General features: G+C 35.4%; 1 protein-coding gene across 3 annotated transcripts in view; it reads right to left on the bottom strand.

Moving 5' to 3' along the window:
- The window catches only part of CPEB3 (cytoplasmic polyadenylation element binding protein 3), an 82,710-nt gene extending 69,437 nt beyond the window's left edge, over positions 1 to 13,273 (bottom strand). For 2 of the 3 annotated variants that reach the window (XM_084264771.1, XM_084264772.1), the window contains exons 1-2: positions 13,209 to 13,273; positions 11,703 to 12,610 (exon numbers count right to left, since the gene is read on the bottom strand). In XM_084264771.1, the coding sequence (XP_084120897.1) occupies positions 11,703 to 12,599 (897 nt within the window). In that variant the 5' untranslated portion in view covers positions 12,600 to 12,610; positions 13,209 to 13,273. Of the gene's footprint in view, positions 1 to 11,702; positions 12,611 to 13,208 lie in introns of those variants that run through there. The other variant, XM_084264773.1, reaches the window with a different exon arrangement.
- Between the last annotated feature and the right edge of the window lie 4,176 nt (positions 13,274 to 17,449).

Raw genomic sequence — 17,449 nt, 5'->3', positions numbered from 1 at the left:
AACTGCAGCAGACCAGGATGATATTTAATAGCACTAACTACAGGGTCATGACCTCAAGAGTCAGTTTTCACTATAAACTCAGATCACCAACCAGAAGAGGACACAGAAAGAAGACAACAGTTTATTTGTTAATTTCTGGGCAATTATAAACTGTGAGTATAAAATGTTAAATGTAAAAAAGTAAACAAAATTGCAGGCTATCTAAAAAATGATACTTCAGTAGGGTTGCTTTTTGCATCTATTCACACCTGTATTCATAAAAAAGCTGTTATCGTCCTATTTGTTCATTTAAATTACACCCCTTCCTCCACAACCTCAAGGGAGCCAAGGACTGAGTAAGATTTTGAAACACAGTTAAAGTTTATATTCAAACAAGGCTACTATGTAAGTGAAGTAACAAGAAAACTTTCAGGTTTCTCTAGAAAGTTAAGCCCTCCAAACAGACACTAGACATTACATTTCTAGTAGTTTTAAATTTCACACACAGTATCAGTTACTTCTCTCTTGCCTAAAAAGAATAAAATATTATATATGTAATCTATTATTTCCACTTCGTAAAACCATGTCAGAAGAGTGTGTTCCTGTTTAGACAAGCAAGGCAAGACTGCCTGCAGAAGCTTGCATCAAACACTACTTGTAAACTTTTCTGTCAATTACAGTTGATTTTATCACTCAAGTCACAGGTATGGTTTCATTTGTTAGTAGCCAAATGTAGCAGGAGCCACCAAGCTGAAATATCAAATCCAGCTTAAAGTTTGAAAGATTTTATTTGCAGAAATTGCCATCCATAGAAAAAGAATGGGTACATTGTCATCTTGAATTACCATGTATAAAAATATCACAAATTCATTTTCATTTTGTATCATAAAAATCATACTTTTTCTTATCCCTGACTTTTATTTCCTCCACCTTGTTCTGCCTTAATCCTCCTACTGCACTGTCAGGTGCTACTTAAGGCTTTCTGAGAGATTTCACTGTTTCTCTTTTTTTTTTTTTTTAAATGACACAAGAAGAAACAATATGATTCTACAAAGAATACATGAGCAAGAAAAGTATTTAACAACATAAAATATTAGGTCAGACTGTTATGGTAATCATATCTTTTTAAGTAGTTCAGAGAAATTTTCAAAACCAAAAAGTATCTAATAAACATTTGACAGAGTTATCACACATCTTAATGGTTACTAAGCACATCAATAGATGGTATTACAATTTGGTTATAAGCCATCTGTTAATGTGGTGGACCCTAACAATCAGTTAATATATTAATAATTTATTAACCCTTTACAAATGTACAACTACTGTAAAGGTCATGAGGTAAATGGTAGTAACACAAGCTGCCTACATGTTAATTCATTAATGCCTCTAACAAATCTCTTTCACAAAGCAAAATACTACATTAAAGAATCTGCCTAAAAAAGCTCTGAGTCGTACTTGAAAACAATTTCTTGTGAGACCACAGGGTACATGGGAGTTTAATAAATTAGATTTAAGGTTCCTGAAGTATGAACTGTTGACTGCTGTAAGGTCATATAACATTTCATGATTGTTTATCACACGCTGTTAATTCTCTACCTTATTTCCAGCTGCTTAACACAGGAAAAACTTTTAAATAAAGTTTATCTTTCTGTTCTTTACATTCTATGTATCTGTCTGATAAACTGAGCAGACACAAGCTGTACTGGACCTCAATCAATGCACCACCAGTAATATAGAAAGAAAAAATGCTTCAAGCATTCAAGATTCAAGAGCTTGTCATACCTGCATATGATTTTTTTTTTTTTTAAATGACTGAACATGAGAAAAGTGCATTACTTGAACTAAAGCTCAAGTACTTTCTTATGGATAACAGTTAAATTTGACAGTTGATTTTTTCAACTTAACACTGCCTTTTTAATACTTAATCGGATAGCTTGAAATAGAAAACAATTGAACATTACAAATAGAAGAAAAAAGACTGGATGATCATGGTCATGGATGATCAGTGGAAAACAGGCTTGAAAAAACTGAGATGATCTAACATTTAACAGAGCATCTTGAAATGCCCTCATCCTTTAATAAAGCAACTTTGTAAAACAAACTATACTATTTAAAAATACTAATTTAAGTATCAGTAGAAAAAGCAATTGTACAAATAGGGCATAAAAATCATATTCTGAAATTCCGTAAAAGAACGCCATCCTGGGTAAAAATAAAAATATATGCATAAAGGATAACATTCAGCCACAATATTTGACACAAGTTCCAAAACTATTCACCCATTACATGTGGGTTTTTGTTTAAAATGCTTCCAGGGTAAGAATTGTTTGTTATACACACTGTCTAACATGTAACTAAAATTAAATAGCACTTCGCGGTCAGATGTTAGCGAGAAAGTTTTAGTAAATCATGATTACTGATTTTACCAGCAAAGTATAAATATGGAAACAAAAAAGTTATTTTAATTTTTATTTATTTGCCTTGTTAATAATGAAAGAGACAGAAGAAATCTAACTTTAATTGAAGAGATAAGCATAGTAAATTTAAGATAGCAGAAACTTCCAGGAGATCACCTAGGATGTTAAAAAGCACCTTTGTAAAAGGTGAGAATTCTGCAGTTCACACTTCAACACACACATACCAGCAGTAAGGATTTAGAACACAAATATAAATACATAAAACGTGCTTTTTTTCATCATGATCATATAAAGAAATGTAAATTTTAAAATAATAACAAAAATTAAGAAAAATAATTCTTTGGTGGTTCTAGTCCCTGTTCCTAAATTCAATTTATCTACACATACAGCATAAACAAACTGGAGAGTAGTGATAATGCAGTAGCATTTATGGTATAGTGACATTTTAAACATTACCGTTGAAAATCAAGTGAAAAACATTGGGTTGGCCTTTTTAATTCTTATCACATAAGAATTACATAAACATTCAAGACAATATAGCAACTTCTTCCTTTTGTTTTTTCCCCTTATTGATAACTAATAAGCAGTAGTAGGAGCCTAAAATTTCCACTGCTTTAAGTAGAATGAAAGATCAGCTTCCAAGGAGGAATTACAAAGTGCCATACCAAAGATTATTTTACAATTCAAGTGTTTTAAAATAAAATGTTTGTTATGTTTTATTTTTAGCAACAATTCCAAAGATTTCCTTTAGGAAATAAATCTTACAAAAAAAGCCTTTACCATTCCCGGAACAAAACAAAGAAAGCTTCAGTGGGTGATTTTCTTTGTTCCGAAAACCCATTCTTAAATATAAATGAGATTAATTCAGAAAAGCAAAACACTATAGATAGCATCACTTTCTAAAGCTGCCTGACATTTCTCATTAAAAGGTCAGCTTTAAATTGCTTACAGTGCTGCCAAAAATAACTTTTTAGGGCGAATCTTTTTAAGATGAGCATGACTCAATAATTCTTCCATGTAGGAAAGATTAATTTCATTGGAAGATCCATTTAGGATTACGACACAAAAGAAGAGATATAGATATATAAGCCATGTCAACGACATAACGCTTTTCTCCTTTTATGTCTTAAGTGTTTTTTTTGTTGATCTGTGTGAATATCCATCCCAAGTCACACATTATGAAAGCTGAAACAGGGAAAGAAAATCAGTTCAGCATGTTCAGAATAAGTTATCACTTGGTTAAGATTTCAAAATTTCTAAGATTTAGAACTTCTAGCTAATATTTCTGAAAACTCTATTCTCTTTACTTAAACCCCATCATCCTCTTGAATTTGCACAGGAGTAATTCCCACAGAGTAAGTGAACATGATTCACTTATGACTACAGGGGTTTATTGGGCCTTCCCTTGTAACTTGACACATTGACATAGCAAGCAGAACAGGGAAGGCCAACTCAAATGAGAAGCCTCAGTAAAAAAAAGGATCAAAAAGCAGGAACAGAAAGAAGTGGAAGGGAAGCCCAAAAGGAGTGGAGACAAACAGTTCAAGGCTAGATGAAACAAAAAAAGGGGCTATGCCCACAAAATCACTCTTCACCCAAAACTGAAACCTACTGACAGCATGTTCTTTGAACACATTACTCTCATTAAATTTACTAAATCAATCTTTAGAGGTGAACAAAAGACTCAAACTTCACTGATGAAGCATGTAATCATGTTAAAGTTGTCATCTTAACATGTAACAGAATCTGTGGTGAAATCTCTAAGAAATTTAAGAGAAAACTGCAATTATTAATAATTTTGCAAAATCATATAGGCACAAAAAAGTTAGGAAATGCAGCAGTAAGATTGCCTGTGTGATTTATATTCTATCATTTTGCATTAATAAACTATAGCTAGGTTTCAAAACCATTCATCACCCAGTGGCAATCGGTGACATTTATGAATAATCAAAAGGCTGTTTGTTTATACAAGTCCTATGTTGTTTCTCGCAGAATTTGGAAGGTGCACAGAGAATGACATAGTTGAGGGAAAAGTGGGTTTCTCAATTGCGGAGACTAAGTTATTTTACTCTTCTCTTTCCTGATGGAAAGTTGTTTATTCCTGAATAGTTGGCATGTAACTTGAATTTTTCACATGTGACCATTTGTTTTCATCACATTGTGGTACATAATTTGAGATTCACAGAAGCAGCAAACTTGAGACAGTCAATGGATGTTCTACTTCCAAAAAGCTGTATGTGCTAAGTATTTCAGGAAAAAAACAACCCTTCTTAGTCTTCTCAGACTGAGCATTGAGAAGAAAATAATGTCTCCAAACTCTATTTACACCTGTAGAATGAAGATCACACTAATCCTCCTAACACTGTTGTAGCAAAGCAGATCAAGATCTGTCCTGATAAGCACAGTGCTTCTATAAGATCTTAGAAAAATTCTCAATTTTATCTCTGAGATGAGTTTGAAAAGCATGCAATAAGGAGACAAAGCCACATAATAATGAGGAAAAGGAAGGTATCAATTAGCTGTGTTTTACAAATGCTACCGGGAACTTACACAAAAAGAAAGAATCAGAAAAAGTTAACCAAGTTTGAAGATGCACAAAATGTCTGTGGCATTTCACATTTTGCCTTTTTAAAATTTAAAATTTACAAGTAAATATAAAAAATTACGCAAATTAAGATGTGTTTCTATATACAAAGAGTGCATCCACCTAACTACTTTGAGACACCTGCTTATTATCAGTACGTTCAGTATTCTAATAATCCATTAAAAGCCATGCTTTTACAATTCTGTAAATTTCTACAAAATGAAACAGGAAATAACTAAATAAAGAAGAAATAATGAAACAAAACATGGTAACGGCACCCTAAATTAAACTGCAGAATGTATAAAATGTGACAATAGTCTAAAAACTGTAACACTACTCTGACATACTTGTTAGAAACAGAGAATGGAAAACTATTTTAACTTGCATAGCCACTGAAAAAATACATTTGACTTAAGTATGAAAAAGAGGTGAATTATCTCAATACCAGCAAAAACTACTTTGTCATTGCAGTTATAAAGCAAGTGCTAATAAAAGTTAATTACAATTGTTTTCTGGAGAAAATGGACTGCTTATACATACACAAATACAGATTACAGATGCACAAACACCTATATTTTGCATATATTTATACACAAAATGCTAATATTGGGAATAGAAAATTTGCCTAAAGCTATGAAGCATGCATGCTGCATCTCTCCGATGTTGTGTGTTCTCCTTGCTCTTGTTGCAGGCTAGAGGAAAAAACATTATCTCTAAACACACGTGGACATTTAGGAAGCTTCCCTTTAGGAGAGAAGTGACTAGTCCACATAAACACTAGAAACAGTCCAAAGGGAAATTTAGCTGACCTAATGCTGCGTAAGCAGGAATTAGAAAGTTCTGTTTCCTGCCCTGTCTGAAATTTTTTTTCTAGCCCACTGTACCAAACAAATAGGCTGAGATGAGAAATAGGAAGAACTACTTCAGGCAGCATCTTGCAAAACTCAGCACTTATCTCAGCTTGTAATAGGCTAAAAGGGCACAACAGTCTCATTAGTCCTGAGAGAAGGTGGTAACTTCCACCTTCTATTGTTTCTCCCATTTGAAGATCATACAGGATTTCTTTACCCAGTTTTTGATATCTTCTCACAATAAAACCTTGTTTTTTGGAAAACATGGGATACAAGTAAACAATCATCTTTGATGCCTAAAGAATATGGGGCTCCAGTTTCAGCAGTTAGTTGCAACAAACAATTACACATTAAAAGCTTTCAATATTGATTGACTAGGGGCAAACTGGGAAAAGAAGAGAGAGATTTTTTCTATCTAAAGTCTGCTAACTGCCATTATGCTAATGGTCTGGAACATATCTTTTTCCTTAAATAACATATTACATGTTACTGTGATAAAAGCAAAATCAAAGCAGCATACTTATTTTGGGAAAAACATTGAAGTTTCTAAAAGGCTTTATTTCCTGTGGGATTAAATTTCTAGGACAAGCATCTTTTATTTATGAATAGTATTTTCAAACTTGTAACACTATCTCAAGTGATAGGTAGGAAAAACAAGTAAAAGCCAGACAGCTTTAGAGCCTCTCTCAAAGGTCATCACTGGATAGTTTTGATATAATGCTTTACTCTTCACCCTAACTGAAAAGTTTTTGAAAGTTTATTCTACTCAATTCAAGCAAAACTCAGGTGTATACATCTGAAGTTTAAGATGATTATATAACTTCAAACTAAGCAGTGCTATTTTTTAGCTTCCCTTTGGTATGCTTCAGCCAGGAATCACTCATGAGTGACTTTAATGACAGGACAGCTATATGTCGGTAACTGCTAATAGGGGAAGAAATGGAAATACTCATCATCAACTCAGAAAACCCACATTTTCTTCTTGAAAATCACCTGGAATAGGAAAATACTTTTCCAGGTTTCTCTTATATTCATTTACTACAGCAACCTCTAGGCAAAAACAATGAAAACAGGATGATCCAAGAAGGAAAATAGCAAAATAAACTGCCATGCCCTTCACCTTCCCTTCTATTGCACCTCTCAAAGTAAAGGCAGATAATTAATTTATCAAATCTCTAAGACAAAATTATTAATTGTTCTATATAAATAACTTCAATGCTTTTAAGGACGTCCTACCTATATATATGCAATTGTTCAGAGTATCAACTGCATACTGAACTCACACCTTTGCTTTGCCTCCACTAACTTTGAGAACTTAATTGGTTGCTTAAAAACAAGGAAACTTGCATGTGTGTGTGTATATACAGAGGACATAAAAGATATCATAACATGCATATACATATACACATACATAGAAGATACATGAGATATCCTAATAGATACCTATTAGGATACAGTGTTGAGAAACGTAACTATGACAAATATGCTACAGCCAATTCATTGTCTGTAAAGAAGTTTGTACAAACATTATAAAACTTAAATTACTAGTGTATTTAATATTCTCTTCCCTAGAACTTGAAAACAGAAATTACTCTGAATTAGTTTGCTGTATATGCCTATATATTTCCATTCATATATGCATATCCACATCATTTGTTTTGACTATCAATCTGTACTGGCATGGAGAAAGCCAAGTATGGGCTAATATCACAGGCATGAAGACCTTTTATATTTATATTTAAAGAATGCAGTTTCTTAAGGAGCTTTCTATTAATCATTAAACCAAAAATCACACTGGAATTATAAACATCATGCAGTGGGCCATTCCCTTGTTTGTTGAGTGAAATGAAGGACAACTACAGTGAGTTTAGTACAACACATGACAAAGAATTTTTGCCTGCTAAGGTATTACTAATTAGTGTATTTATGACTAAATTTATAAATATATATTCATACAAACATATATTTATTAATCTATACTTGCTGCATGTTTGGATTTTCATTTTGTTTAATTATGAAATATTAAATTTCTACAGAATTTCTAAATTTAGCTTATAGTTTTATCCTGGTCCAGATTTGAAATCAAGGAGGAAAAAAACCCAAACACCAAAACACCACTCCCTCCCCAAAAAACCCCACCTTTCTCAGTCTCCCTGAAAACGCTAGCATGTTAAAACTATCTTTATCCATAATAAATGCTGCCTTATTTATTTCTGCTAGAGAAGTATTTATCAGTGAAGCTGACAAGAATGACTTGATATATGCCAGAATTTTCAGAGCACCAAATCACTATGTATTTTTAAAACTAAAGCCTGCAGTTGTGCATTTTTAATTGCTTCTAAAGAACGTTTTTCAGCAAACAGCATAACCTGAACAATTTCTGGAAAATCGTTATGGTAGTGTTATTATTAAAAATCCACAAGATAGACTTCCTTAATTAGCATACTGGTCTGCAAACATTTAATTCCTTCTCTATCCACTGTAAAGAGAATTTCTTATCCATACTTCCAAGGGTCTATTTCAGGCACTATCAATTCCACTAATCCCACAAGCTGTGTCTCAATATCTTCATATGGCCAAAAGCAATATACCATTTACCTAAGAAAAGTGAAGGAAGAGAGAATTCTGGGAGCAGCTCAGAAGCATGAGATGACAATAGCTGTCTTCAAGCCCCACCACTCTGCTCTAAAAAGGAACTGAACTGTTGCCCAGGTCTCAGGGACAATCAGTTAATGCCATCCTCAAATGCCAGACATGAAGGTCGCCTAGCATAATGGTACAACACTACTGCCTGTCACATGACAATCACAACAAAGGACATTTGTGCAAACTACGTTACATTTCATTCCAGCCCAACTTGTTTCTTTCCTTCTCCCTTTTGACCATCAACTTTGTATCTTCATTTATTTATTTTTTTAATACAGAGCAATCAATTTTCCTAACTATATGAAAAACAGTCTCCCCCAAAGCATTTTTAGTTGCCTTTCAACACCAATTACAAGGCAGACACCAACAGAATTCCCACCAATTGATATTTTAAATTCCAGTATGTTCTGCAGCACAACTCCTTGGGACAGATGCCATTTGGTTTTGACATACAAGGTGCACTAATGTATTACTCAAATTCAAGGATGAAGACATCTATTGTTTTATATGATGTTCTTAAGAGAAGCATTTTCAGATTTGACATTTTTTTTCTGGAACTAGATATATCAGTAGATGAGTGTGTCAGCTGACTTCAAATTACAGACTCAGAACACAAGCCTTTATTAGAGGAGTTTTCTGCTTTAAATTTTTGATCACTGCAAAGACTTGAATTAAAACACAAATATTACTGATGTAAATTCAGCCAGTGAACTTATTAATATTTTTCTTTTTATTTCTAACATCTTGAGTTGCATATCCTACTATGGAATTAAATATAAACCACAAGTAAGTCTTATAATCCCAACACGAGAAAAGAACAGGTTACCAAAAAGGATTTGCTAATGTGCATTAATGTGTTGATAGCAACTTTACTGAAAGGCACTTCTGAAGCAGACCAAAAACGCTCAGTTATGAACGGGTGGCAGATGTACGTGGATAAACCTGCCAGAATTACTTGATAGTGCTGACAAGTAGAACTCACTGTGTCAACTGTGTCAACACATTGCCCAACTTCGGCTGGGGGGAAGGGAGGGAAGGGAAAAAAACAAGGCAACCAGAACCCTGACAACAAGTATTCAACTTCTATGAATTAGAATTTCATTTTTGTCGATGTAACTAAACAGTTGCCTCCTATCTGTAGTATGGTTTCAAGACTTCCTTGGCAATTTAAGTATAGGAGCCATCAACATTAACCCAGATTACAATCTTGTACATAAAATTCAGCAGCTTGTATTAAAAAACACCTAACAGGAAAAAAAAAAAAAGTTTTCTGAGTCTTTGAAATCAGATTGCTATTCCAGCTGATGCTCAGAGTAGTCTAAGTATTTGCTTTCAGTTGAACAGAAAAATAAGTTAGATTCACAGAGAAGAACAATCCCAAATTTACATATTGGCTAATACTTTAGCTTTTCAAAACCTTAATTTTAAAAGCAAAGGAACTTTTCCTTAAAAACATTTATCTACTTTTTCCCCTACTGATGACTAAATACCTGCTAGCTCAATTTGTGACAATTTCAGTCACAATAATAAAGTTCTGTATTCATTAAAGATGTATCTCACTGACCAAACCACAGATATAAGACTACTTACTATTGTTTTCACTAATTCAAATTTACCATCATTTGTAATTTCTTATATGTTGACAATTTAAACAAAATAATAATTGTAAACTGAAACACATTTCCCACATCTAAAAAATTACTTAGAGTTATATTCATTTGCTTTAGTGTTACTGAACTCATACAACATAGTGGCTTCACCAGGCATAATGCCTCTAAAACATAAGCTTTCTCCAGACTTCAGTGCTACAGAGACATTGACCAGCAGTTCACCAGAAGCCACTCCGCCTTCACTGAGGGTAGCCAATAAAAAATTAGCAACTCTCCCTTTAAACAGAATGAAGCAGCAAAATGAAATTTCTGGGCTGACTATAAGGTGCCCTCCTTGAATGGGACTGGAAAGTGCACAGGAATGCATATATTCAACAATCTCTTAAAGTCACGGGGTGGCAGGGGGCGATTTCATTTTTTAACTTTGTTTCTAATACCAAGCGTCAATCTAGATGTTATTCTTACCATACCAGTAAGTTAAAAATGTTTAAGAGTTCATATGCTGTTGAGATTATCTAAAGAGAAAGCATATATGAAGGGTTTCACTATATTTCAAAACAGAAAATTTCTATTTCTCTGAGGCTACATAAGCTAGCCTAGAAGAAATCTGAGATTCACTTTACCCTGTGCATATACATGCTCTGCTTTTTTCAACTTAAAATGGATTTCACACCATGACAGGTTTCATTCTGCATTAAAATTGCAAATCTTCTATGTGGCCCACTTTCAGCTGCAATTGATCTGCTTTGTCGTCATAGATTAAAAAAACAGTAAAGGGCACTGCAGCTTTAAATATTTCAGAGCTATGTAGCTAGTAAATAGACTCCATTGCAATATGGCTCTGAAGGTCGTGTCCTATTGTCTCTTTTCTCGGCAAATATTGTGAACAGCATAAAATGGTTTATTTTATACAATACCTCCCTACCATTTCTAAATCACGTCAATTGTATTAGGCATTTCCTTACTGGAAAGGACAGATACGCCACTCTTTCCATACACACCCACGCTGCTTCTAGATGTATTCAAAACATCCACTGTGAATATAACAGCACAGTGCACATATCAGACATATACAGTTTTTCAGAGGTATACCTAATGCAAACAGACTCCCTGTTAAATCCCATCACAACATAAGGACAATTAGTTATCTCGATGGTTATAAAATAATTAACCGGATTTCAGGTCAAGCATCTTTAATTAAAATTAGCATGCCAGTTCAAAAACTGAAGCCAGCAATTTTAATATCTCCTGTATCTCATATATGGGAGAATATGAAAAAAATAACAACATGCAGCAGCAAGAGACCATAATCTGCCAAACCTGTTTTTTATGAAGGAAAGCTACTACCTTCCTTCAAAAGAACCAAATAATCCTCAGAAAGCTCTGTCACATTTAAGAATAAGTTACAAGAAAAAATAAGACTGTAAACCTTAGGCCAGAATCTGGAATCTTTGTGTAGGATCAACCCCACTCTTTCATATAAAGTGACTATTTGATGCAAATATAGAGTTACAGAGATGCATCTCAGATAGAACACTGACAAGAGATACACCCCAGCAAAACCCACAATTTTCTGATAGCTGTCACCATGCAGAAGGTGCGTGTAGTCATTTACCTGAAAAGGCAACAGATTGTTGCCATTGTCCGTCCTGAATGCGTTGTCTTCCATCCAGGATTTAGGAGTTAACGGTGCAGCCCGTGGGAACTTCGGAGGAGCAATGACATTGCTGGAGAATGGTTTTTTAAGGGGTGAAATGGGATTGAGTGGGGAGGGTACGCCAACCCCCACTCCCACGCCGACCCCCACTCCAACTGCCCTTCGAGGGTCTCTACCAGCCTGCAGCCCACCCCAAGGGTTGGAAGGTGTACTCCAAGCTGCGTTCTGATGGTTATTCCAGCTGGAGGACGAAGAGGAGGAGGCAGAGGAGGAAGACGGTTTGCTGGTCATGATGGGCTGATGGCTGTAAGCAGCATTTCTCTGGGCAAAAGGTGCCTGATTAGGGCTCACAGGTGACCTCCGCTGCTGCTGCTGTTGCGCTTGCTGCTGCTGCTGCTGATGTTGGTGATGTTGAGTCTGAGCTAGGCCAATTTGAGGAGAGAAAGTGCCACCAAATACAGGGTTGACATGGTGCGGAAAATTCTGGAAAAGCATTGTCCCATTGACTGGAGTAATCCCTTGGAAAAAGCTATCATCCACTGTGTTTGTGGTCCCTGTAGACCAGGTGCTGCCGAAGGAGGGAGACAAGGAGGTGCCGGCTGCAGGTTCTTGTTGAGGCTGGTGAAAGCTCAAGCCAGGCAAAATGGGAGACTCCATCTGCATCTTCTCCTTGCTATTTTGGGAAGGAGCCGATGTGCCGATACTAGTCACTGAATTGTTGTCTTCTGTTTTGGGTGTCTCCGACGAGATGGGTGTAGAGGGGGCTTCTGCTGAGTTTGGATCTTGCTGTTGCTGCTGCTGCCGCTGCTGCTGGGGCTGGGCTTTGCTTTTGTCCATCAGTAAATCATCCTGCATGGTTTGCGCAGCTGAAACAGTAGGGGAAAAAACCACAAAGACAGATTATTAACATTGTCATTCATTCCACAAACCAGGCTGTTTTAATCATTTGCCAGCCAAAAATCTCGTCCTATTGCTAATGCTACGCTACAGCAAGTTGCAAGGCAAACCCGTAATCTTCCCCCTCCCCCATTTAGGAATATGTAACCTTTGATCGTGCTAGATTGCCTTTAAAATATTTTTTAAGATGCTTCACCCTTTTTGATGCCTTGTTTCCCTTCAGTCTAAATGAGAGATGTGCTTATAGGGCAGAGATATACAGCAATTTCGCCACGTCTCTTTTCTCTTACACCGGAACTCAGAGCTCTCACCCTGCAATGAGAAACTGATTCTGGTTCCTGTTTTTCCAAGCACCCTCCTCCTCCTCCACCTCCTCCCCCTGGTTATTTGCATACGTCAATAAATACTGCTGCGTCCTTCAGCAAGGTTAAAAAGACACCAGTCTTCACTCCTCTCCACCCCCTTTTCTATTAGGGGATCTTTAAAGGAGCCGGGTACCGATTTTCCTTAATTAAAAAACAAGCTTTCCATTATCTAAATTTATCAGAGAGAAAGCACACACGACACCTCGCACTGAGACAGAGCCGTTCTTAGCTTCACGATTGTTCCCTGGCCTTTTTCTGCCGCACAGCTCGCTGCTTGCTTAGGGCATGAGAAGCGATCGCAATGCCGGGGGTGTGCAGAGGGTGGTGTGGGTGTGTGCGCGCGCGTGTAGAGACACTTGATACACATAGCCACGGATGAGCGTGCTATTTGCCTTCAATGACCTTACAATCTTTCCGTGTAAAACGCTATTTTATATCAAAGCTGTCCTTTGTTTAAAGGTATTTCTACTCACTATATTTTTATATATAGATATATGAGAAATAATCAGTAATGTGTTCATTGGGGGAAAATTAAAAGGTCAAAATGAGCAGGTCTGGGAGATATAACTAGGCTCTGATATTTCTGATGCTTTCACAATGCAAAATAAAAAAGGAGCAAAACCTATAGACATGCCAAATTACAAAAACCATCTTTATATGCCCAAGACAAAGACTAGTGATGCAAATTCTTTTCTAACTCAATACATGTGCTTAAATATTAAAAAGTAAATGTATGTATAATAGTTGGGTCGTATCTGCAAGAAATGGTGCTTCATATGAAATGGGACAGATCATATAATTTGATTATTATTTTAAAACACAATTGTACTAATGCATATACAGACATCAATGAACAGCAATTTTGTGAAATCAGAACACCCACATTTCTATTGAGTTAATCATGACACATACATTCCTAAGGTTGCAAATTTTTAAGACAGTTGGTTTAATGTAACAAAGTAAAGCTAAACCAAATAATTAACTGCTTAAGGAAGGTGGCAAAGAGAGAAATCAACAACCCTCTCCTTTCTGCACATCAACAGTTTTTAGATGATCCATGTGTATCTTTAATTTTTCCTTTTCTCTCCTCTCCCTTCTGAGCCATACACACACTTTTTCATTAAACTGAATGCCAGGAGAAAGCTGCTATCAATTAAGCTACTACTCGTGCTCCCTGTTATTTACCTGTTCGATACATAAACTGAACAGCAAGGGTTCGTGAACAGACTATGCAGTGAGACAATATTAAGGCAAGTTCCTAAGAAGAATGGAGCAAACTATTTCATATGTAACAGGCAGCTCTGCTGCTGGGGGTGCAGAAAACCTTGCAAGGCAGTTTAAAGCAGTACTGCAGTAAACCATAATATACCAACCTCTGTGTAGCTTTTTATTAGCTTCGTTTCTAACAAAATCACTATTACTCCTAAGGCTGTATAAAATTACTCATGATTCCACATCAGAGAGAGAAAAATATTATATTTATCTCTCCCCTGGTTCTGAGCTATCAGTACAAAAATATACTTAGAGATAAAAACATAGCAGCTGAAATGCTAAAATTCTGTCGTCAATAAAGTATATTTAAATCAGTTAGTCACCAGGTTATCTATAGTGGCTAGCACAGCAGTTGCTTCAAATATGTACCTTGACTTAGCTAGTTGTTTTTGAACTTTGTCCTGAGGACTGTAATCCACATTCATTTTCATATTGCTTCTTAAAGGTAAAAATCACTGCACAAATCGACCCTCTTGTCAAGGTCAAGACCTACTTTTAATGAATGAAGCAAGCCTGAATGGAAAAACACTGCATAATAAACTACTTTGAAAGACAGGCCAGCCAATGTCTAATGTTGGGCTAATATGCAGTACTTCTTGATATTTGCTGGTGTAAGTATTTGTACAAATTTACAATCCAGCACAGGAAATCTATAGCCCCATAGCACTACCAGCTCTGTTTGCATGCAGTAACCCACACAGTCAACACAAATTTTTAAGGAACAGTTACCTTTGGATTTTCTGTATTTAAAGATCAACAAAATGAGAGTATATTTATTTTCTTCTTTCAGGTTTGGTATATGACCAGTAGTCGACCACTCTGGCAAGAGCACTTTGACAACTGGAAGCTTTCAGCACAGGCTCTCCCAAGGAATCATGGGGTTTGAAGTCTTATCTATAGATGGCATTTCACTGCTGCCTATCCTGAGAGGAAGAGGGCTTAAGAGGAAAAAAAGCGTGCACGCTCCCTCTTTCCTGGGAAAATTGCTGCAATCTGAATCACCAGCTCCAAGTAAATAAATGTCAGATTGAGCTGAAAGTGAGTAGTTAAATCAGAGCTTTTAACAGTTTAACTTAGAAGCCCAGATCAAGTAGCTACCTCTTCAGAACAACAATCGCTAGACAAAGAAATAGTTCTAATATTTCCAAACTTCCTTCTAAACTCCAAACTGAAAGTATAAGAAGCTAATTATAAGCTTATAGCAGCTATAAAATATACAGCTATTACAAAGAAGATTGTGTCATGTTGCTTAGCTGAAGAAAATACTAAATAATTACCTGTCATAATTTCTGAAAACATTCTGAAACTCAAACACAAATACATGAAGTACAAAAATTTAAACCAAATTAAAATCAGCATGTATGCAAAAAAGTTGTACTATTTGCATAGTTTTCAATTTCCAAATTACCACTTTTTCATTACTGAATTGTTACTACATTGAAAATTCTAACAAAAAATAAGCTACTCAGGAAAAAAAATATGTGCAGATTTTACTCTTTAACATACTCTGTACACTGTGGTTCCACTTTTCAACCACCTCCCTTCCACTACCCACTACTCATCTATCTCCAGCCTCCACACTGATACACAGTCTGACACAAGTTCCTCTCATAAGATATTAATAGTTTGATTATTAATTTAGGTCGGGTAAAGTTTTCAGAATTTTGTTTCCCACCACTTGTGCTCCATCTTATACTGGTCCATGAATTATTCTGGATATTTATTTTGGGTAATTATTCATAATACTAATTATTCAAGAACAAATATTAATGTTTGTGTGGAAATTACATGGTTAAAATCAGAAATGTGAAAATACCAGTGTTTAATAAAATAGCAGGCTGATTTTTCAAAGGGTGGAATATGTACAGCTTCGTGAGTGACAGAGATGACTAAAGCTGAGAAAGATAAATTAGGGCAGCTGAAAATAGGTTGTTTCGGTCTCTGCTTTCTATAGTCTGTTTATGTTGGACTGTATGGTCTGCCTACCTTAAATCAATGCTGTAATTAAGAGTTTCTCAACACTTGCTCTAACCTGTTTGTGCTACTCTGAATCATTAAGGGCAGGGAAAACTGCTTTCTTACAGCAGTCCTCATTTGTTGAAATATCCCAGGTAGCATAGGGCTGCCTCTAGGCATTTTATACCCATTCTTTATGTCCCTCTTTACTTCTGGGTTACTGCTTTTCAGATGATTTGAGGATTCATGTGGAAGGGACCACACCCTTGCTGTCAGTTCTTCCCAGGAGACAGCTTCAATTTGTAGATCAATTATTAAGATAAGGAGAATGCTCATTGTGATATTCACAAATGGAGAAGCACACCAGAACCAAAGAAAATAAGGACATAGTTTTTGATCAACTAGCTACTAGAAGAAAAACATTTTTCATTTCTACTACCCAACTCTTTCATAATTGGAAGTTAAAAGGTAACAACAGCTGTATCAGAACACAAGAGCTTAACTCAATCTGGTATCTGAATTACATGACCTGGGCCAGTTCCAAAGAAATAAATGTAAGAAAGGCCCAAATAAACCTAGCTAACTCAATTAACACTGGACTGACTGTATTTTTATTTTATGAAATTCATTATGAAGCAATTTAAGACTACTATGACTAACAAGCCATGCTAGTCATTTTGCCAGAAGGTGAATATTCCAAATAGCTTGAAGGTTAAAATTATTATATTACTGGAAAAATGAGGTTTATTGTAGAAACATTTTTCTCAGTTCAGATTTGTTTCATTTTGGGTTAACTGAGGGTTCCTTGTCTTTTTAAAGATGCAATCAATTAGATAAAAAAAAATCTAACTAGTCTTGTAACTTAATTTTACATACTACTATCATAGAAGTGAAATGATGTTTTGCCAAAATAGAATACTTGCATATTGCCAGGTTACTTTGTTGGAAGCAGTGAAGAATTCCAACAGTCTTAAAGCTGACAGACCAAAGGAATTGTATTAACTGTATTAAGGTACTGCTTCTTTATTATTCAGCCTCTTTTTTAGGCCGATAAATATTTAATGTACTTCCATATTTTTCTTACAGTAATTATCAGCTTCTCTATTAAGCGTAAATCTGTTTATATTTGTTATCAAACAACTATGTATTTTAAAAGTTCATCTTTTGACATAAATCTGATAGCCAAATTTAGGGCTTATATGAAAATCACCAAAA

This window comes from Gallinula chloropus (assembly GCF_964237585.1).
Source record: "Gallinula chloropus genome assembly, chromosome: 5".
In the NCBI taxonomy this organism is placed as follows: Eukaryota; Metazoa; Chordata; class Aves; order Gruiformes; family Rallidae; genus Gallinula; species Gallinula chloropus.
Note: the sequence above shows the minus strand (reverse complement) of the source record. Positions and strands in the feature narration are given on the sequence as shown.